Source organism: Drosophila hydei, unplaced genomic scaffold, assembly GCF_003285905.1.
Source record: "Drosophila hydei strain 15085-1641.00,03,60 unplaced genomic scaffold, DhydRS2 tig00000211-arrow-pilon, whole genome shotgun sequence".
Taxonomy (NCBI): domain Eukaryota; kingdom Metazoa; phylum Arthropoda; class Insecta; order Diptera; family Drosophilidae; genus Drosophila; species Drosophila hydei.
Window position 1 is genome coordinate 1,681,849 of NW_022045685.1, and position 22,064 is coordinate 1,703,912.

Sequence of the window (22,064 nt, forward strand, 5' to 3'; positions counted from 1 at the left end):
ATACACACGCACCACTTCAATCCAGTACAGTTAAGTTTGTCTATCTCTGTTGCTTGGGCGTGTTGTTTGTTTTTCCTTAATTCGCATTTCCCCCTAACAAAAATTTGGCGGCAAATTTGAACTGCAGCATTACAGTGGTCACAATCAAGCTAGATATATGTATCTACATACGTCTGTGTGTTAGCGAACGACCGCAGTCTCTCGCATTGTGTTGACCACGTCAGACGTTCATTTAGATGTAAATTGATCTTATCGCTGATACAAATAGTTTTTTTTGTAAAGGTTCATACACACACCTACATCGCAGAATTGTCTGACGTGTACCTCTCGCACCACTCGTTTAAATCATTTAAACTCACTTGTTGATTACGCATTATCAATTTTGCGTGTTTACACAATAGTTTTATAAATCGCGGACAATTTGCAAGAGCCGGCACAGTAGGAGCCCAGTAGTCAAGATGAGCCAGCCAACATTTGCCGACATCTCTGCCAAGTTCAACGAAGCGACTTTGGATGAGATCGTTCAGAGTGCCGGTGGCACCAAGCACACCTCGTACAAGTTTGGCGAGGGTGGCAAGAAGGGCGACTCTTATCTGAGTCGAGTGTTTCGGCTGTGTGTCTATGGCGTTAAGGAGCCCGAGGGCAAACAACTGGAGGTGAATGTTATTGTCAAGGGCATGCCGGACAACATGCACAGGCGTCGCCTGTTCCGCTCCACGGACTTCTTCCGCAACGAAATACATTTCTACACGAAAGTCATTCCCGCGGTGGAGGCTTTCCAGGCATCAAGGCAGCCCAAGCCCAAGAAGCCGTTCGTTGAATACCCCAAGTGCTATGCATCCTTGTGTGACGGCGTCAACGATTTTATTGCTCTCGAGGATGTGGGCTTCCGCGGCTATCGATCGCCCAATCGGTAGGTAGAGATTTTCCTCTTTCTTTCATCTCCTAATTTGTTTCACTTTTAGTCAGAGCTACATCACGCTGGAGGACGCGCTCCTCACCATGCGTACCATGGGCCGCTATCATGGCGTGGCATTAGCCTTCAAAGCGCTAGATGCGAACAACTTTGAGAAGGCCGCCAGTGCTCTGGAGGAGACCTACTATGGCGAGCACACGCGAGAGTGGTACAAGGGCTTCCTGCAGCTGGCCCAAAATGTTGCCCTCGATGCAGTAACCAAGACCTTGCCCAACACCAAGTACGAGACATTGGCAAACAATTTCCTGCAGCCTCAGATGTTCGACGATATGATTAATCTGGTGTCAACGCGCTCCAAGTTGAGTGTCTTTGGTCATGGCGACTGCTGGACGCCCAACTTCCTCACACGGTACAGCCAGGAAGGCGCCCCACTGGAAATCATCATCATTGACTATCAGCTGGCACGCTGCGCCTCCGTGGCGTTAGACATCAGTTTCTTTATATACTCTTGCACCAGCCAGCAGCTGCGTGAAGAGCACTATGATGAGCTGCTGCGCGCATACTTGGAGAGCGCCCAGTCGCTCATCACGGATCTGGGCGGTGATGCTGAGGCGATCATCTCCTGGGATTCGCTGCAAGAGGAGCTACAACAGTTTGGCCGCTTCGGCTGCGGTATGGGCATCGAGTCGTTACCGATGTCGCTCATCGAGGACGACGAAGTGGCCGATCTGGAGGGCATTGTCGAGAGCGCCGTACTCACAGATGTTTGGGATATAACGCCCTTTGAGCAGCCCGCCAAACAGCAGCGCATCGCCGAGATCTTCAAGCATGCCATTGACCAGGGATACATCAAGTAGGCCAGCTGGGCACCTATAGACGCACTCCTCTCAAACATTCAAGACAATAATTTGTACATTATATATATTTCTATGGGTGTGGGTGCGTCTGCGCAATATACCCTATAACTGTATTTTGGCCAGCGAGAAGTCGACTCGACTGTTGCCTTTTATTCTTTACCTAATTTGATCAAATGTGACGACTAGCTAGACGAAAACTCAAGTACTAACGATAATGTAATATACCATTAAGAGGCATAACAGCACATGAACATAAATATATAATCTACTGACAACATTGGCTGAAGATATTAAAGTACAAACATTAATTATAGCAAACAAAATAAGGTTCGCGAATTGGCTAAACCATGTTCACGAACCACAAAGACCATTGCTAGATATCTTGAATATGTAATAAAAGATCAAATTTTTGAATATTCAAGTTATGTTTTCAATGAACCAAATAATTTAGTAATATTTACAGCAGCACACGAATAGTACGACTTGATCTCTTTTTGTATATACGGGTATACAGCTGTATTTAGTCGGTCATGAAAGTTTAGTTTAGCTATAGTTTATATGAGTTGAAAAAGAAGAAAGAAAGTAAATGTACCATAGAGTAACTTCATAAATTATATTTTACATATTTTTTAATCAAAGGATTGTCAATATATTATTTCTTATGTGGGAACAATGAAGAAATTTGTTCCTTGAAATTCACCTCTAAAAACCATATAAGCGGCCCAAAAGTATGCTGCAAATGTTATTAATCAAGGCAGAAGGAAAGTATGATTTAAGTATTTGATATTAATTATTTAAATTTTTAGGCCATTCGTGAGCGAACATTGAGTAGATCAACAAGAAAAGTTGATGCTTGACAAAGTGACTTGACTTTTACCTCTAGAAATTTGCAAGGTGTGAATAGAGAGCGAGGCAGAGCTAAGTCACCCCCAAAAATCAGCAAAGTTCACAATGCTGGATCGCAGTGCGCTCTCTCTCTCTCTCTTTTGACCTCGCTCTCTCCGTCTCTCTATGCCTCGCTCTCTTTTACGTTTTAAGTTGAGCGACAACGCGACAGTGTTGTCAACGACAAAAAGTAGAAGAAGAAAATGAAACCTCAAAAAGTATTTACAATAGCCGAAGTGAAAAAATTCAAATATAAATCAAATGTTTTTTATAAAATGTAATTATTATATTTGTATTTAGCCAAGGTTAAAAATAAAAATACAAATCAGATGTGTTTTATAATATATAATTATATTTATTTTTGATTTTTTTTTTTTATATATATAAAAACAATACTTAAAACTAAATCAGACAAATTTCAAAGCTAAAAATGCAAAATGTTAGCTGTAGTTAGAGGGCTTGCTGCGGCTAGATCTAACGGGAAAAACCCGCTAGTTAGCCAACACTGGCGCTCGGCGTCGCCTTAACACGGCATCGCTCGCGTTGCATGCCTCAGTCTCTCCACGCACGCGACGAGCTGCGGATCAACGCTGCGATCGTCGTTTGCTCCAAAGTGGTTCTGAAATATTAGCATTAAAAGCAACGTATTTACTATATTTAACAACTATTTTTTTGCGCTATTTATTTATTGTTCTTTTTTTCTTGTTGTTTAAAACATTTACAATCGCATGTGTGGAAAACGCGACGGCACTTGAAACGATGCCATTGCCATGCCTGGTTGTATACTTACCTAGATGCTTAAATATATGCGATTATATATACATACCCACACACACACACAAGCGCACACACACATAGTTTGGCATAGAATGTGAATTAGTTGCTCCGATGCGTTAGATTAGTGAATCGCGAGTGATTTTATGTTAATTTTTTTTATGTTTTTTATGCACTCAAAATCATGCAAGAAAAGTGTCAACGAAATGAAAACGAAAAGTTCAACAAATTGTGAGTGCAAGGCGACTAATTGATTGATTGTTGATCGAAGTGTAACAACAACAACAAGAGCACACAAATATAAAAATGCAAGCAGCAAATTGAAGAGCCAACAACAGCAGCAAAGCAGCTATACATACGTACATATATGTCCACATACATATATACATAATCAAACCGCAAACGAGCAAAAAAAAATACGAAAAAAGTGAGTGATTTATTTAATACTTGTTCACATATATATAAACATACATATAGATATAAGGCAGATATGCACATATATAGTATCATGTTCATATTTTACTAAATACATATACAGACCGACAGATGGACCGGGGGCAGAGCGCACTCATGAGCTTTGCTACGGTTATGATTATGGTTATGCCCGGTTTCGGAAGCAGCAGCCCGCCAGTTGCCGTCAACGATCATCATGATGCTGCTTGCTCTCCTTCTCTCTCTCTCTCTCTCTCTCTCTCACACACACACAGTCAGTCGCTGCTGCGTTGCCGGTCTCGTTTTAGTATATGCGAGGGGGGCTGTGGCCGGCTCTGGCTTTAGCCTGGGGCTGAGGCTGGGCCTGCAGCCGAAATGAAATGGAATTAAATTAAATCAAATGATAAAAAATATAAATCGAGCGTAGAAACAGTGGCAGCCCTCTGTGCCAGCGGTCCAAAGCAGCGCAAAAAAACAAAAAACACAAAAAAAAATAAAACAGAAACAAAAACAATCGGAATCAGAATCAGAATCGGAATCTGAGTCTGAATGAGAAACCCCCACAGTCCGACAACTGACTAACTGACAAACAGGCAAACTGTTGCACTGCCATTAGGGGGCACTGTACGCATACAAATGCAAATACGTGTGCGACTCTGTGTGTGTGTGCACACTCGTATTCATAGACGCACAACAGCTAATGGATATGCTCGACGTGCTATTAACGTGCACACATGCCATAAAGACCCGAAGAGCGGAAGGAAAATCCAAAGGGTAAACATCGGTAGCCGTAGCAGACCCTAGACCCTAGAGTCGGCCATCGACTGTAGGGAGTCGGGAGTCGGCACTTGTTGTGCAGTGCTCCTGCAACCGGTTGCCATCGGCCATAAATACATAGATAAATACATTGAACTCTTCTGCTGCCGTTGCTTACATAACGCGCGACCCTCCTCCATTTTGAATATGTCAAAAATCTGTCAGAATATAAATAAGTCGCCCTCCAAACTGCATCTGTATCCGTATCCGTACTCATATCCGTATTTCAATCTGTGTCTGCATTCTGGCTCTGCATTTGTACCTGCTGCAACTGCATCTGCATCTGCAGCTCTATTTGTTTATGTATCTGTATTCGTATCTATATTCATTGCAGTAATTGTAGCTATATTTGAAGGTGCTCCCTTTTCTGAAACTGTATCTGTATCTGCAGTTTCTATCTGTATTTGAATCTCTACTTGCATCTTCATCAATTATCACTTTTATCGTCATCTGCAAATGTATCTATCCCTCTATTCGTATCTGCATTTCCATCTGTATCTGTTTCTATAGCCTACTTTGTATCTGTATCTGCATCTGATCCTGTAAAAGTGCCTGTAACTCAAATGTCACCAGAATTCATAGCTGGATTCAGTAATTGTATCTATAACTCAAGCAGTATCTTTATCTTAAATTATATCTCTAACCGTATCTGCATTTGAAACTGCTTCTCAAACTGTATTTGAAACTTAGATTGTATCTGTATCTGTATCTGTATCTCCAACCGCAACTGTATCTGTATTTATTTACGAATTCAAATCTCCATTTGTATCTGTATCTATATATGCACCTGAAATTGTATCTGTATCTATATGTATGCATCCGAAACTGTTTGTATCTGTTTGCTTTTCAATTTTAACCTATAGCTGTATCTTTATCTGAGTCCATATGAATTATATTACCATTTTAAACTGCATTCGCATCTGTATCTGTGCCTAGATCTGCATCTACATGCTGTGAACAGCATCTGCTGAAGTTATTAACACATCGTCTGCCATTTGGCATTTGTTAAAATATGCATAAAGATATATATTCATATATAAAATACAAATATATACAAACTTATACAGACACTTCAATACACACATGTATCTACACAGCAACTGCTGGCCGAACATCATTCAGATCTTTTGTTTGTTTTGGCCAGAGATCCGCGAATCATTGTTTGATATTGCAGCTGAAACGCTCACAACTTGTGGTATACCCCGTACGCCCTGGAACGTCGTGAAGTCGTTCTAATTGTTGAACTCTTAGGGCATTTAGCTCTAGGTATATGTATGATAATAGGCAGACATTGAATATATTTTTGATTTTTTTGCTTTCCTATTAAATATGTTTGCCAGTTGTTGGCATCGTCGTACAGCGTATACTATAGTCGGATAGTTCCTCTCGTTTATCTTATTTATTTGCAGCTTTTGATAAATGATTTGCAAATTATTCTTAAGACTTGTCTGTCTCGCTTCCAATTCTAAAGCTCATTTTGAGTAGCTTGAAAAAAAGAAGAAAAAATGTGTTTTTCCTCAAAAACCAAAACAAAACAAAAATAAACTAAAATTGGACTTTGCATTGGGGGTATTCCATGTGCGGCGAAATGAAAATAAATCGCGCAACAGCTGTCGGCACAGGCTAAGAACATTTTAGATGTTTTCAAAGTGCAAGAAACAGAACTTTTATTTGTTTTTTATTGAATTGCGATATCGTTGGGCCAGCGTCGCGTTGATTAGTTGCAAAATGCGTTAACTGCAATGTCAGCATATCAATTGTATTTATAGCTAATCATTTGAAGTGTGCTTTACAATTTTTAATAATTTTGCAGTCTTGATTGCCTATTTGAAGTATTGCGAATATTTGCTAAGCATATTACGGATTAGTTCGAAGTGTTTCTCCATTTTGTGTGGCTTTTCACAAGCTCACAAGGCCTATTGTCAGGGCTTAAAGAAAGCTTGAGTCGCCTAGTCTATAAGTCCCAGGGTATTTAGAGTGCCATGCACATATTTCTAGCTTTGTTTGGCTTCTACAATTGTTTTGTATCGATATTATATTGAAATTTCGCAAGCATACACACACATACGAACACACACACACACACACACAATCAATACGCCCACACATACTAGCAGAGAAGCTCTAAAGATTTCCACTAAATTGTTGTTGAAACAACACTGATCAGTCAGCTTTGCTGTCGTTGTTGTTGCAGTTGTTGTTGTTGTTCTTGTTGTTGCTGTTGCTGCTGCTGCTCATGGCGCGTTTCATTAAATTGTTGCTTTTTGCTCATGGAAACGTTTTAATGGCTTGTCGCGCTTGGAATTTACACATCAGCAATAGGCAGCAGAGAGAGAGAGAGAGACAGAGCGGGGGCGGCTGGAGGAGAACGAGAGAAAAACAAAAGCCAAAGCCAAAGCCAAAGCAACACCAACAACAACAACAACAACATTCAACTAATACTAATCAACAAAAACAACAATAATCATAAAAAAGCTGTGAGCATTCAGTTGACATTTTAATAATGTCTGTCTACATGCTTTTGTTGTCGTTGTCGTTGCTGTTGTTGCTGCAATTGTTGCTGTTGTTGTTGTTGTTCTTGTAGTTGTAGTTGAACGCGTGAAGAAAACTGCAAATATTTCAAATTGTTGCTTAAATTGCCCAGAAGATTTTAAAATCAATTTCTTAGTATTATTTCTGGCATTTATTTTGCGCAATTCAATTTTTGGAAACTTGCTCTCAAACGGGCATAGCCGACCAACAGTTGCCCTGTAGCAGTAAGCTATATATATATTTATATATTTATATAACGTTTATTTAGCATCTTTTGTAGTTATTCGTTTGCTTTTTTTGTATATTATATTTGGCTACTTTTCTGGCAGAGTATCTCTGAGTTGGCTTGCCGATTTTCTCATTATAGCAGCCATATTGCAGCTATCAAATGGTTCGCTTTACTTTGGTTTTTGGCAAACATTTCTGGCGACAGCCGCCAGCTGTTGGCCTAAAAATACAAACACTTTTGCAGCAGCAACAACATCCGCCAGCAAAAGGGTTGTTCAGTAGTTAGCTATAGCATGACTTGCACATACCCTATGATTAAATGTTGCTTGCCTTACATACTATATATGTTCACTTGTATTTTGGGCTTAGAACATCAACTAGAAGTAAATCATTTTAAGAGTAGATATTAGTGGTATTCCTCTTGGCTTTCCTATGATCAAAGATGTTGGCTTGAAGCTCGAGTCTATTAAAGGACTTGCATTTGTACAGCTGTTAGAAATAGCTACGTATTGGCATCTATTAAGGACTTAATCTAAAACATTTCCTTCTCAATCAGACTTGAACAGTATTTAAGGAATTCTTACTCAACTCCCATCATCAGAGAGATTTAATCAAGTTTTAATTGGAGGAATATACTTTTGGTAGATCAATCAGTTTGCGTGTTCTGTGTTCAGGCTACACTGACTGACCCATTTTGTGAGTTGCCTTTAGCTTATCCGTTCACTCTTCCTCGCTCCCTGCCTCCCACTCCCTCTCCCCCGTCATTCTCTATGTCCCCTTTGTTCTCTCCGTTGAGCGGTTAGTTCAGTTTCAATTAGCACAGAGCTGAAAATGCAACATGATTTAAATTGTTGTCGCTGTCAGTTGTCAGACAAGAGCGATAACAACAGAGACAGGGCGCAGCACGCCTCACTCGGTCGCACCAAAATGTATCTTATAGATACATGTCTCTGACATAATAATGTGCGACTGTTATGCTCTGTTGTTGTTGTTGTTGCTGTTGTTGTGGCTGCTGCCTCAATGTCTCTGCAGTTGCCTTTGCGTCTCTCAAGTTGATATGTGTTGGTTGGACTACTTGGAAATGCTCGTGTGCTGCGTGTCCCAATATACATATCTATATATGTTATAAATATTCACACATATATATATAGATATAGATACGCATGTACGAGTCTTGGTAAATCTCTGAGTGCGCTAAAAATACGCTACACTTGATTTTCTCCTTGTTGTTGTTGTTGTTATAGCTGACTGCGCTTTTTCGGCTCTTTTTCTGCGCGACTCGAGTCGCATCTTAACTGCCAGCAGTTGTCGCCGTGGCAGCTGCTGGCAGTTCATTTTAGTTGCACGTAGCTTGATGCTGGCCAAGATCAGGAGCAGCAGAAAGTGCGGCCACAATTGAGCGGATGTCAGGTCAGGGACATTTGAAATATTCAACTTCAAGTTTCAAGTGGCAGAGTTAAAGGCGCTGCCAGCTCTGGATGCAGTTCTTTTAACAAGATTTTCATAATGAAAAAAAAATTATAAATTAATAAGAAAAAATAATGAAAAATGATAATTTTAAAAATTATATGTAACTAAAAATAAATAAATTTTAAATATATAACTGAAAAAGTTTCTATAAAGGTGAAATAACAAATACAATTTGCCTAAATATATATATATATAGCCAAGTCTATAAATTCTTAAAAGAGATCAAATATGCTCTTTGAAGAGTTGCCAGAAAGAGAAGAAGGTGTTAGGGACTAGGAATTAGAGTAAGAGAATATATATAATTTTTAAAAAATGTTTACTTTTGAAATCGAAACAGCTAGAATGAATCAATTTATTATAAATATACTTATATATATATCAAATATTATGATTGATTATATTTATGTCTTTTATGCTTTTGATATTTGTTTGGTTAATTGCTGTACACAGCGGAATGATTGATGGAACGAGTGTCTAATTGAGCGACTGACAGATAGATTGGCACTTGGCCAATAAATAATGAAGACGACGCAAATTGGCGCATTTGTTATGTTGGCCAAAGATCAAAGCAGAGTATCTAACAAACACACTTTTAGCCATTTGTTACGAATACATGTAGAGAAAGAGAGAGAGAGGGAGAGAAAGGGGTAGAGGTAGGGGGCGTACTTAAGTTTATATGGGCATGGCAGCGGAACTACTAGGCGCAATAAACAGAAATCAAATACAACTAATAATTATTCAATTTGAATTGAAATGCATTTTTAATAGTCGAGAGTGGAAAACAGGTGCCATGCACATGGAGTGTGTGCTGTTGGGAGGAAATGCCAATGCCTTATGGGCCATTTCCGATTTGAATTTCATTAGAAATGAAATTTGTTGACCCGATCACATGGGCTTGCCAAGGCAGCTAATTAGAGACGCTACTCCCCCTACTCAGCAGCCCCTCTATGGAATTGCTTGTCTCTTTTCAATTTTCAATTGATCGATTTCCCTTTTGCGAATCGCTGTGGATTGATTGGCCGCGTCGGCTGTTGCTGATCTCGCTGACAGCTCGTAAGCCAGCGCAGCGCTATGCTAATATAGATATATCCATGTGTTATGCAGCCAGAGTACAGTATACCCCTTTATGAGCCGCACTTTAATGCTCTGCTCGCCCCCCGGCTATGCCCTTCTGTGCCTCGATGACCATCAGCATCATCATCAGCCAGCTCAATTCGTCGGTTCACGTTCCCGGTGGCCATACGAGCAATGGTTGATTTTAATTAAATATATCTTCTTCCTGTTGCTGTTTCCATTATATTCGCGGATTGTTGCTGCTGCTGCTGCTGCTGCTGTCGCTGCTGCTGTTGTTGTTTCCACTCTATGTGACGTGTGTTCCATAGAGCTTAGCTCTTTTCCTATCCACACGCAGTTTCCATTGTGTCCCAGCAACAAGTTTAGCTCAGCTTTGATTTCATTTTCTTCAGCTCTACTCGTCTGTGTCAACTAAGCTTTCATATATCTTATAGATTAATATATTTATCCATATTGCTAAAGATCAAATTAGCTTAGAGCTGAAGCCGCTTTTCTGGTTGCTTTCAATGGAAAGCAAAAGAAGACTTGGCTCTTAAGCACATTTCTGTCGCATGGACTTGAGTTGCCTCAATAGTTGGTCGATTTTCCTGTTCCTGGTTTCCCTTGGGCATAGCCAGTTACTGCTGCTGCTGCAACGGAAGTGAAGCCCAGTGGCTGAGTGGATGTGGAACCACTGTTGTCACTGCTGCAACCCCATCCCCATATAACACCCCCTGCTCCATTCTTTCCTCTCTCTTCCCCCTTCCGCCTGCTCAGTCCCTTCGCACTGATGCACTTACTCCATTGAGTGACAGCCGCTGCATAAATAATAATTGTATGCCATTTATAATAGTTTCGTTGTCGTTGTCGTTGTCGCTGATGCAAAGGAATCGGGAGACTGCAGCCAAGAGCCGGACGCCGGACGGTGGCTGAGCAATGAACCAAAGCGGAGCCGATGCAGCTTGACGAGGTAGGGACGGCTGGTCGGGGGCTTGGCGAAACGCCTAAGCACCCCGTTGACATTAAAGTTGATTGCAAACTGTACGCATTTATGATTATGACGACGGCGACGGCGGCGGCAACGGCGACGACGATGATAATAATGATAATGATGATGATGATGGCGTCGCATTATCATCATTATCAACATCATTGGCCGCCGGTCGGCTTATTAGTTTGCCATTGCGCGCGCTTTTATGGGCGATAATCCAAGCGGGCAGCCTGAAGAGCAGGAGCAGCAGGAGGAGGATGAGCAGTGCCAGGCCTTCCCTGCCCACATGCCCAAATGGTGCACAGCGTCCCGCTGTGTGGCCACTTTCCATTAGTTTGCAACTCGATGCCAACGTAAAACAGAAAACACAACAAGAGCTTTAACGATGACTGCGTGTGTGTGAAAAGCCTGGGAAAACTTGAAAAAAAAATATTAAATCTGTCTGCAACAGATGTCATTGCATGTACTCAAGCTGAAATCAAGGCTACATTCTTAAAATAAAACAAGCTTTATCTCTAATCCACTTAAATCTATAACCTATATTAGTTCGACAGCTCGAACGCGACAGAGCAGAGCAAGGCAGAGCAGAGATAACGCTATAAATAATCTTTATTTTGTCATTAACTTCACTCTGTAGCATCTATATATATAATCTATATATATATATCTATAAACTGCAGTGCAATCAGAAGAGAGCAATAGTATTAGGGCTTGAGCTAGTTTAATGTGAATCGTAGGACTATGGAAAGGTACAAAGCGGATTTAGATTTTTGATAGTTATGAAAGTTGTCTGAATTATCATATTAGAAAATATCTGAATTAGGTTTGTCTAGATTTTCATTGCATATATGCACAAATACCCTGCAAAAGTTTAAGAAGATAACTCGCTTCTGCCTTTTGTTTACGTTCCTTTTACTTATGGCATTTGTAACCACAAGAACTTTAACAAAACTGAAAGTAGACTTAAGTCTAGTTACGTTTGATTGGCATAGATAATCTCTTGGATATGTAATTATTAGACTTGAGTCCAATATGAGTTTGGCAAAGTCGTTTAGCTGCTGAATATACTCAAAAACTCGTTCATTTCCCTCTTTCGTCTTTTGCAGAGATGCAGCCGTTAATACTGCGTGGAACCGCAGCTAGCAGAGCAGCAGCAGCAACAGGCGCAGCAGTGGCAATTGGAACAGCAGCAACAGCAACGAAATTAACAACAACGAGTAGCAGTAAATGTAACAACAACTTAACACTAACTATAATGCGCCCAGCAACAAAAACAAACTCCAAATTTCACAAACGTCGACGAAAGCGGCAGCGGGGCGAGCAGTGCAACAGCAACAGCAACAGCAACATCAACAGCAACAGCAGCAGCACAGCAACAGCAACAACAACAATCCGTAGAAGATTTAGCATCCCATATCTAAGCAGAACTGGCGCCTATCTGACGCTTCTACTGCTAACTACAACATGTTCCTTGTGCGCTGTTGCCGCTGCATCCACAGCCTCCGCCTCCACCTCCGCCTCTGGTGCTGCCGCTGCTGCTGCCGCACTCACCTCTGTCACGAACAGCGGCAGCGTTGGCGGCTTTGTGCCGCCCAGCTCGCCCTGTGCACCACAGCATTGGTGGGATCAGGTGCAGGACAAGTGCATGCCCTGCACCAGCTGCCAGGACGAGATGATACCGCTGCGACCCTGCCAGCTGCACATCGACACCGTTTGCCGCTCCATCTACGAGCTGAAGATCGACTGGGTTGTGCTGGCCAAGACGGAGCCCAACTGGAAGGAGGTAAGCTCATGTTCAACACATACACACACACACTCTCAAACACAACAAGCACATCTCATTCAACGATATTGCGTTTGCAGCGCCGAAAGTCATCGGAATATGAGCATTTCGATCAGCCAACGCCGCTGCAGCACTTGACCCACGAGCAGCTGCAACAGCTGCATGAGGAGGCAGCCGCTGCACTGCCCCTCGACTGGCAGACGGGCGCCCTCTTCATAGCGGTGCTCGCCTGCCTTCTATTCTTCTCGGTCGCCGCCTGCATACTCATCCATCATATGCGCCAATGGCGCCGCATGGAGCGCCGACTGGACCAAGGTGAGTTAATCTGCTAGTTGAATGCAGCTAGAACTTATAGCATGACAGTTTCTAGCAATATACAGCAATATAAATATATATATAATTTGTGTATATAGATTCTAGTTTCTTTCTTATAATTCTCAACTAGTTTTAATATAACTCAAGTATCGAAGATGTTGCTTAGCTTAGAGCTTAATCAAAACAACGTTCAGTTCAGTTAAAATAGTCAAAAAATAATGAAATATATTTTTAATATAAATTTTCCTATAAGAAATTCCATATGAACCATACATTTTAGCCAATTTTAATTAGTTATATATATATATATAATTAGTTGATATATAATGCTTGTGTATCAGTCGTTGGGAACTGTATTAGTGGAGCGTTTGGGATTGGCCTTTGGGCTAAACTTTCACACGCCTCAACCTCGACATGGCCCATGTCAACGGGCGGTTGGTGCATTGAAATGCGCAACACGTTAGACGTTGCATTGCCAAAGGTTGCAGCGTGCTCGGAGAGTGCTTCGGCTGTTTAGCATGCCCGGCATGCGATGGCGTGTTATTTGATTTCTACTAGAAAGCTGAGAGAAACAACCTGCAGCTGCAGTTGTGCGGCTGGCCCTAAACGTGGGCAGCGCACAGCTCGGCACAGCTCAGCACAGCAGAGCGACTCGTACATATTTATAAGTTTTGAAAAAAACACGACACTTTGATGTATGGGCGCTCCGACAATCGCCAGCGGCATCTCCTTCAAGACGTGGTCGTAGTCCGAGGCCCAAGGCAAAAGACGCGCGTCCCTTCGCTCAGATTTCCAGCGAATTGCTGCACGAGCTACTGCGAGATTTGTTTGCCTGGCTGAGACTAGGGGTGCTCAGGGGTACACAGGGGTGCAGAGCTCACTCTCAGGAGCTGGCCATTCCTCGCATATTAATGAACAGCGCTCGGCTTGGACCGAGCTGCGCCTGCGCCAAAGTAGAACGAAACGTCCAAATATTTGGCGCATGTGCGTCCGTGACGTCGACTGCGACGCGTTTTGCATACAACATTTACTTGTTGTTGTTGTTGTTGTCAGTAAACTTATTAATATTTTTTGCCAGCTTCGAATTCCTTGCATTATTTTTATTTAATTTAATTTATTTACTCTTGGCACTCGTGTTCAACCTGACCGCAACATGAGCTCCAAAACAGAAAAAGAATATGGAAAAACCTCAAACCACAGCCGAACATGAAGGGTAACAAATTTCAGATGTATGTGGAGCTGACAGGCCGTGTGCAGATGCATCACGTATCTAAGATTGATAAAGAAAGAAAAGTTAACATTTGTGAGAAGACATGATATATATATCGCATTGCAAAGATATTTAGAAAAGCCAAAAGCGAGTTCTCATCGAGCAAGATATATAGAAGATTTCTAATGTGCTTTGCCTCACGATCAATGCTCATCAATGCAGTTTGCTTCCACACACAGTTGGACTGTACTTCCATGATCTTCTCTGGCCCAGGCAACGATCTCTGTCCTTGGCAATGATATTTGCCTTAAGCCAATTGGCTTTAGTTCCCTACAGGGCAAAAATTATGTACTCCTATATGCCGTGGGTTCCCTCTCATATGTCACAATAAAGCAGCATATAACAGAGACGCAACTTAAATGTGGCATGCAACACAGAGAGAAAAAAAGAGAGACAGTGAGAGAGAGATTGAGAGAGAGAGGGTGAGGCAACGTTAACTTCGGCGAGTCTCCAAATTGTCGTTGCGTTTTCCACTGATTTGAATCGAGTTCCTTAGCGAACTCACTTTCAAGTTTTATGAGCCAGCAGCCACATAAAGTGTTTGGCATAAACTTTTATTGCTCTTCTAAGTGCCAAAGAAATTGAGCATGGATAACCTTTTGCTATTTCATTCCACATATTTGCTCTAAAATATGAAAACTGAATAAAACAATAAAACATACGTTTATGTTGTATGTAGAGAAAAGAATAAAGCAAATAAATAAAAATGTATAAAAACATGTATAAAAAATATATAAAAAAAGATATATGAAAATATATAAAATAAATAAAAAAAATATATAAAAAACACATAAAATGTATAAAAGTTGTATATAAAAAAATATATATATATGTGTATATAATTACAAAATATATAATATTTATACTAAAATAAAACATAAGTTCATAAAAAAATATAGTAAATAAATAATAATATTAATGAAATATACGCAAGATCGTAAAACTTTGAAGGCATAAAAAAAAATTCGAAGATTGATAAAATATGCAAATGACTTTTCACAAATGTAAATTTAATAAATAAAGAGCAGGGTCAGAAAATCAACACAAATTCCAAATTATCTTATACTCTTCACTCAATTTAAGAGAATAATTTTTTATTTTCTGTCTTTATTAAGAAAATCATGAAAATGCGTTTTCCTTTGTCAGCTCGCCATTTGTTTCAAGAGCTAAGCGAAATCTGTCAGAAAATATTTTTGAATTACGTCGACATGTCTGTCTTTAACTTCATGTTAAATCTGACATGAACTTGTGCTGCAGCCTGTGAATGAAATTGGATATTCAAAGTGAATTTGGAATATTTCCACTTGGGAGCTCTGCTGCACTCATAACGCACAACTCACAACCAGCTGAAAGTCTTGAGCATATCTATGTGTTTATCTCCACGCATATATCATTTTGGCTGGCGTTGTGAGTGTGTAGACACATGTTGTTTGATGCGCAACAATAATAAGGAGGCAAAGAATAACAACAACAACAACGGTGGTAAAGAGCGTGAATTTTCCACGCTTTTCGCGCCCATCCACCCACGGGTCGTGTCTGCGGGGCCAACGTGAAAATTTATGCCTTGCTTTGATAGGCTCCCGTCTTGTTTTTCTTCTTGTAATCATAATTCAGCGCGTGTCGACGTCGACATCGACGCCGACGCCGACGCCGACGACGACGTTGGCGTCAGCCCACGCAGCGGGTGCAGGCATGTCCAGTGTGAACAATTTATGAAGCCACCAACGAAACGATACGTAACGCAAACAGCGAATCGAGACAGACAACAACAATGGCAACGAAAACACTTGCTTAGGATCATAAGCTGAGTGTGTTACCAAGTGCAACTGGCAGTGATTTCTGAGATTTCAAATTTCAGCTATAGCCAGTGTTAATCCAGGACCGGAAGCAGACACGCACACACACACAGACACACAAAGACCCAGAGAGTGAGAGATACCTAGTAGCCAGGTAAAAGACACGTACAGCGGAAGAGTGAAGGCCCCTGCTCGAGCCGCCTCTGTCTGCATATTGCCATGCTGCTGTGGTGCATGTGTCTAGCTCAAGGACAAGCGGATGTTTGTAGACCGCAGAGTTGAATCACTTCCGCGGCGATGTAATCAAATTCGAAAATCATGTCACAGCCAGTCGAGGGCCATAAAACAAACGAGGGGCAGGAAATGCCGTGCAGCAGCAACAACAACAACTGCATCTTTATGTAACAGATCTTTGTCAACTGTGTTCATGAAATCGAATGGCTTGCACTTGGTAAATGCCACGCGGCATTTCCCTTTACGTTTACGTCTTATTGGATTCTGTCACTTCCGTCGCACTCGTCACATATCTATAAATAGTTGGCGAATACTTCGATCCGGCCGTTGATTAAATATTGGACCAGCTGGTTCGGGTTGTACAGGAAGTTGTTGGGCATCTTCGGCGGCAGCTAAAGGTGTGACTGGGCGCATTGAAGCGCTCAATTGACAATTGCCTTCGACTCTCTCTCTCTCTCTCTGTCTCTCTCTCTTTCTGTTGGCATTTCTGCAATTCGCATTCGCATGCGTTTGGCACGCGCTTAGTGCTTCCTTCAACTTGGAAATGTGCAGCAGGCAATAAATTCGCTCAATGCGCCAGCTGAGCAAATGCAGATCGCGCAAATGCAGCCGATCTTCGGTCCCTGCATTTTACGGCCAGTCCAAAAATAGCGATGCCCGTGCCTGCCTTGCCCCCAGCCCCCAGCTGCAGGCGACAAAGGGGCGGGCACTGCACAGTCAGCGAGCGAGGGCGACTCACTTGGTACCTGAAACAAACTTGCTATTTGCGAATACTACGACCGAAGTGGGCAAATGTGACTGAATGTCAAGCAAATACTGAGCTCTAGCGGTCTCTGTTATTAATAAGATTCGTTGATCAACAACTTTATAGACTAAAGTTCAAGAGGCATTACACAATCAGAGTCGAGCTGTCTTTGATCTCATAAGTAACTTATAAAATTTGGTTTATTTTACTATTTACCAAATTCTCGTTCAATGAAGATCAGCCAAAAACAATATCAATAGACTTTAAGTAGAGATTTTTTCCATAACACCCAATTATTGATCTATATTTTCTCAAGTCAAAATTTCACTTTGTAGATCATATGATCTGCTTGCCCCTCCCCCGCCCCCTGCCTACGGGAGCCCCCTTTCTGCTGCTGTGCTGGGCACTTGGTTTTTCTCGGATTTGCTGTTTTCACTAATCACTTTGCTAGAATCTTCTTCTACATACAGTTTCCACGGAAAATTCGACTGTGCCGCTTTTCCCAATATACCAAATAAACACACACTAACACACACGCACACACGCACAAAGAGAGAGATGTACGAGTACATAAACAGATAGATGGGAGTACTCGAACCCGTGGCCGGCCATACTCTTCCTCTCAGCCTCTATGGAGCCTACTCATCCATATGTGCTTAATTTGCTTTGGCGCATTGAACATTTGAAGCCTTATTGAACTGCGCAAATTTGTAAAATTCTTGTTGCTTTTCTTCCCATTCCAATTGGGAATTTTTCTTTCTGATTTTTCTCAAAAATTGTGTACGACGTAGCTGCGTGAACATTTCGCTGGGATTGTTTATAATAAAAAGCAAAGAACCGAAAGGCAGCCGTCGCGTCTGTTGGGCAACGGAACTTAATTTTCTTGTTGATCTTTTATTTTTCATTTCTCTCGTTCGCTTTTCAGTTTTTCCTCGACGCATGTCGATTTTCTTTTTTTTCCTTCACTTCTTTTTGTTGACTACAAGTTTTAAAAATAAATTATAAATTATCTGCTGGCTGACTGAGCTGACTGCGCTGCTGCGCTGCTGGGCGGCTGGGCTGTCTGTTTTTTGGACACGCCCACCGTTTACGCCTCCGCAGCTTGTTTACAAGTCGGAAATGCGCCCCAAAGGCCCCTGAGCGACCCCCTTTCAATTTCCTGGCATCGATCAACAAATGGCTGGCAGTAATAATTGTTGATCTGACAGCGCGAATACGAAAATATAATAAATATTTTAACAGCCTTATGGCCATGTTTATGAAGGCCATAACAGTATTTTATACAGTTTGCGAAAATTACATATAACATACTATATAAAAGCACATACATCTGGCTACTGGCTACTGGCCACTGGCAGACGTGACCCGCGAGCATTTCAAACCTTGAATGCACAAATAGAAACGTTCTATTTATAGTACTTCCAAATGGGCCCTTGGGTGATCGATTGATTGAATTCGGCCAAAATTCTACGAAATACATTTTGTTTTAAAACGATATTTCAAGCATCTCATATTAAATTTTAAACAAATTTTTGTTTAAAATTTAATTTTTATTTATAAGTTATGCGAGCTTATGAAAACATCAAAAAAGCACAACAAATAAAGTAATTTATATGACCTATATATATATTCGATATGTTCAACAACAGCTGCATTGAACTGTGTTCATCTATCGATAAGCATCGAGAGACAAAGCATCCATGACTAATTTATATTTACTAAGCTTATATACAAAGTAAATCTGTAACTATGTCTAGATATCCATAGTTAAGGTATATGTTATCGATAAGTCACTTTATTGTTTATCGATTTAAAAGTTATAATGTAAATATACTATACATAAAGTTGAGATCTATGTGATCGATAAATCACTATTGCATATCGATTTATAAATTAAAACTTGTTGCTGGGTATCTGACAGTCGAGCACGCCCGACTTGAGCATAATAATTTCCACCGGATATTCCAGATGTTGCCTATAGCTAGACAATTGCTAACATTTCACATTTCTCTTTCTCTTCCTCATGCTCTTGTTCTATTCGGACTGCTTGCAGATGTGGAAGAGTTGTCCACGAAGCTAATGGCCAAGCTGGCCGAGGTGCAGAGCCTGGACGGTGGCACCTTCTTCATAGGCAATGCAGATGCCTTGCGCGGACTGCCCGCCTCGGCAATGACGGCCGCCTCGGCGGCAGCGTCCGCTGCGCAGTCGAGCCTCTTTCAGCCGCAACATGTGCTGCTGCCTGGTAAGTGTGTCAAAGGTCAAACCACTTGAGATCGTCCAGTTCGAGTGCGTTGCGCCTGGCGGGGGGCTGAGCTGGGATGTAATGAGCTGGGCTGAACTGGGCTGGGCTGAGACGCCGCGGGATGGCATTCCACAAACGAAAGAATTTCTTTTCATTTAAATGTGTGTGTGTGTAAGTGTGGGTGTGTGTGTGCATGATTGTGTTATTTTTGTTTTTGTTTCTGTTCTTTGCGCCTTTTTGGTCAAGGCGTTTGCCAATTTGCATATAAATTGGCCATTGAGCCCGTGGGCGGCGGCCTCTTGGCGGCGACAATAGCCGTTTAATGGGCCCATCCAATGCGATCGCAATTGATTCCATGGCAAATGCAAATGAGAACGCGCCCGCACAGAATTTTAATACAATGGGCCTACGGCTGTCACTCAGTTTTTGACAGCCACGCTTGTGGCCCACAGCTCAAGCACATATGTATGTATCCTCTCTCACTCACGCATCTCTCTCTTTCCCTCTCTGTTTTTAGTGGAAAAGCACGCAAAGCATCAGGAGCGTAGGATTCTGAAGACCCTGCAGCCGGGCAACGTGTATATCGAGGAGAATCAAGGACTCGGCGCTGGCGTCTTGGCCAACTCGAAGGGCTGAAGGACAGCCTGCTGGTGTAACTACTTAAGTGTACGTTAAAGTCTAGCAACACTGTAACAGCAGCGGCAGGAACAACTTTGTATAAAGTCAGCGCTGAGGGAGCTCGAGAACTTGCAAAATTGGATTACGACTAAATATATATATATATCTATTGTATATATATATATATATCTTTTTTTTGCCTAATATTTAATTTAATGTGTTAATGTTGACTTGTTTGTAATGCAAAGGCACAGCAATTAATTAATATAATTAATTATTAATTATTAATGAGAGCATTCAGTCGAAGCTTCAATTAATTCTAAATACAAAATTCAAATCTGTTTTGTTTGTGTATATATATATATATATCAGAGAGAGAGAGGGTGAGGAGCATGGGAAGATTCTTTTTTTTTTTTTTGATTTAAGTAAACAGAAGTTAAAAACTATTTGAATGCATTATAATATGATTAACAAATTTTCTACTTAATGTAAATATTAAGGCGAGCGAGCGGAACGGAACGGAATGGAATTGAACCAAGCAATATCGGGAGCATATCAGCTACTATATGGTCAATATATAGTCTTGCATATTGTATATCATACATTATATCGTTCACACACACACACATACATTGATATGATTATATATACAAATATATATAGGCGCTTATGGGAACATATTTAACGTATTTTAATTATAAATACTCTCTACACGTATATATATATATATATATATATATATATATATTTATATATATCTTTTTTTTGTATTTGTTCTTAGCGAAATGCGAAAAAATATTCATTTAGGATTATAAATATTTAATATTTCATAATTATTAAATCGCATACGAAGTGAAAACTAACATATAAACAAAACAAAAGAAAACAAAACAGAAAACAAATGAAATGAGTCGACGAATCGAGAGAGCAACAAACACACAAAAACTTGTAACATTTCACATCAAGAAAAATGTCGAAATGCCCACAAGGCAGAGCGAATTGAGAATTGTTTATATTTTAAGTGCTATAAGTGTGCAACAATAAAAAGTTTTATGAATTAATTCACTTGTTTCAACTTAATTTTCCATTTTCCCAGCCCCAACCCCAGCCACAGCCCTAGCCTTTCGGCGCTTTCCATTGTGTGAATGGAGGGCTGTCAATTGGTGGGCGGCGTAGTGGGCGCGGCGGAGGGGGGCGACCCTGAGTATTGAGCACTGAGAATTGGGAATTGGGCTCGATATTTATGGCGTGTTGTGTACAAGGCGAATGAAACGTGTCTAATTTTATTCCAGCGAAAGTCATTTATTCCTCAATTATGTATCTATATATATGTATATATATATATATATATATATTGACTTTGCGAACTGACGATTGATTGCAAATGGATATTAAGTATATACATACGCATATCTATGGATGAATCGCTTAAGCAAATTCAGTTAGCGTTAAGCTCAATGAAAATAAACATAGATTCAAATACATATTCCCATGGATGATCTAATCCAAACATTCGTAAAAGTTCCCATCGAACTATAAGTATAATTCAATGTATTTTTAAAATATGTCATGAATATTAATAAAATAAATCAATATAAATACTATACAAATTAAATGAAGAAGAATTTTACCATTTACAGTAAGAGTTTTATAAGTTCGATTGCTGACTCCATTTGTAGCTATAGCTATAGATTCGAAAATATGAGCTCTAAATATATTAATATAAAAATATCATAATAAAGAGAGTAATACATAATATTATATAAAATTGAAAACTGATTTATCGGACATATAGAATTATACGTCCTGCTCATCTATCATTCTATTTCGCCTTCTCCCTATCATATTCGCCTTCTTCTGTCTCCTCGCCCTGCCCCTCTCTCTGTCTGCCTCTTTTTCTCTCTCTCTCTCCTTTTATAGCTCTCTATGTCACCCCCCCTCTCCATATTTATCCCTTTAACCATGTGGCACCACAATGTCTGTGCGATCGCCTGCCACGCCCCACACTATACACATATATATTTATATATATATCGCAACAATATCCATATTTTTTGGTCCGGGCGACCAATCTGCCGACCGACCGAACGACCGTGGGGACTCTTCA

General features: G+C 40.7%; 2 protein-coding genes across 2 annotated transcripts; both read left to right on the top strand.

The window, feature by feature from the left end:
- The first annotated feature begins 76 nt into the window (after nt 1–76).
- On the top strand, nt 77–2,048 carry LOC111603116. The gene is made up of 2 exons (XM_023320587.2): nt 77–913; nt 966–2,048. The coding sequence occupies exons 1-2, from the start codon at nt 459–461 to the stop codon at nt 1,771–1,773; spliced, it is 1,263 nt and encodes a 420-aa protein (XP_023176355.1). The 5' UTR covers nt 77–458; the 3' UTR covers nt 1,774–2,048.
- A 1,781-nt stretch (nt 2,049–3,829) lies between these two features.
- Nucleotides 3,830–20,341, top strand: LOC111603219 (tumor necrosis factor receptor superfamily member wengen). Its single transcript, XM_030223451.1, has 5 exons — nt 3,830–3,859; nt 12,061–12,737; nt 12,818–13,052; nt 19,151–19,339; nt 19,857–20,341. Exons 2-5 carry the CDS (start codon nt 12,063–12,065, stop codon nt 19,973–19,975), a joined length of 1,218 nt encoding a protein of 405 aa, XP_030079311.1. The 5' UTR covers nt 3,830–3,859; nt 12,061–12,062; the 3' UTR covers nt 19,976–20,341.
- Nucleotides 20,342–22,064: the final 1,723 nt, after the last annotated feature.

Bases quoted from the DNA above. Each gene is read 5' to 3' on its own strand.
- LOC111603116 (XM_023320587.2), top strand. From the start codon at position 459: ATGAGCCAGCCAACATTTGCCGACATCTCTGCCAAGTTCAACGAAGCG. The intron at 914-965 runs GTAGGTAGAGAT...TTTCACTTTTAG, and splicing joins GGCTATCGATCGCCCAATCG to TCAGAGCTACATCACGCTGG.
- LOC111603219 (XM_030223451.1), top strand. From the start codon at position 12,063: ATGCAGCCGTTAATACTGCGTGGAACCGCAGCTAGCAGAGCAGCAGCA. The intron at 13,053-19,150 runs GTGAGTTAATCT...GACTGCTTGCAG, and splicing joins GGAGCGCCGACTGGACCAAG to ATGTGGAAGAGTTGTCCACG. The intron at 19,340-19,856 runs GTAAGTGTGTCA...CTCTGTTTTTAG, and splicing joins GCAACATGTGCTGCTGCCTG to TGGAAAAGCACGCAAAGCAT.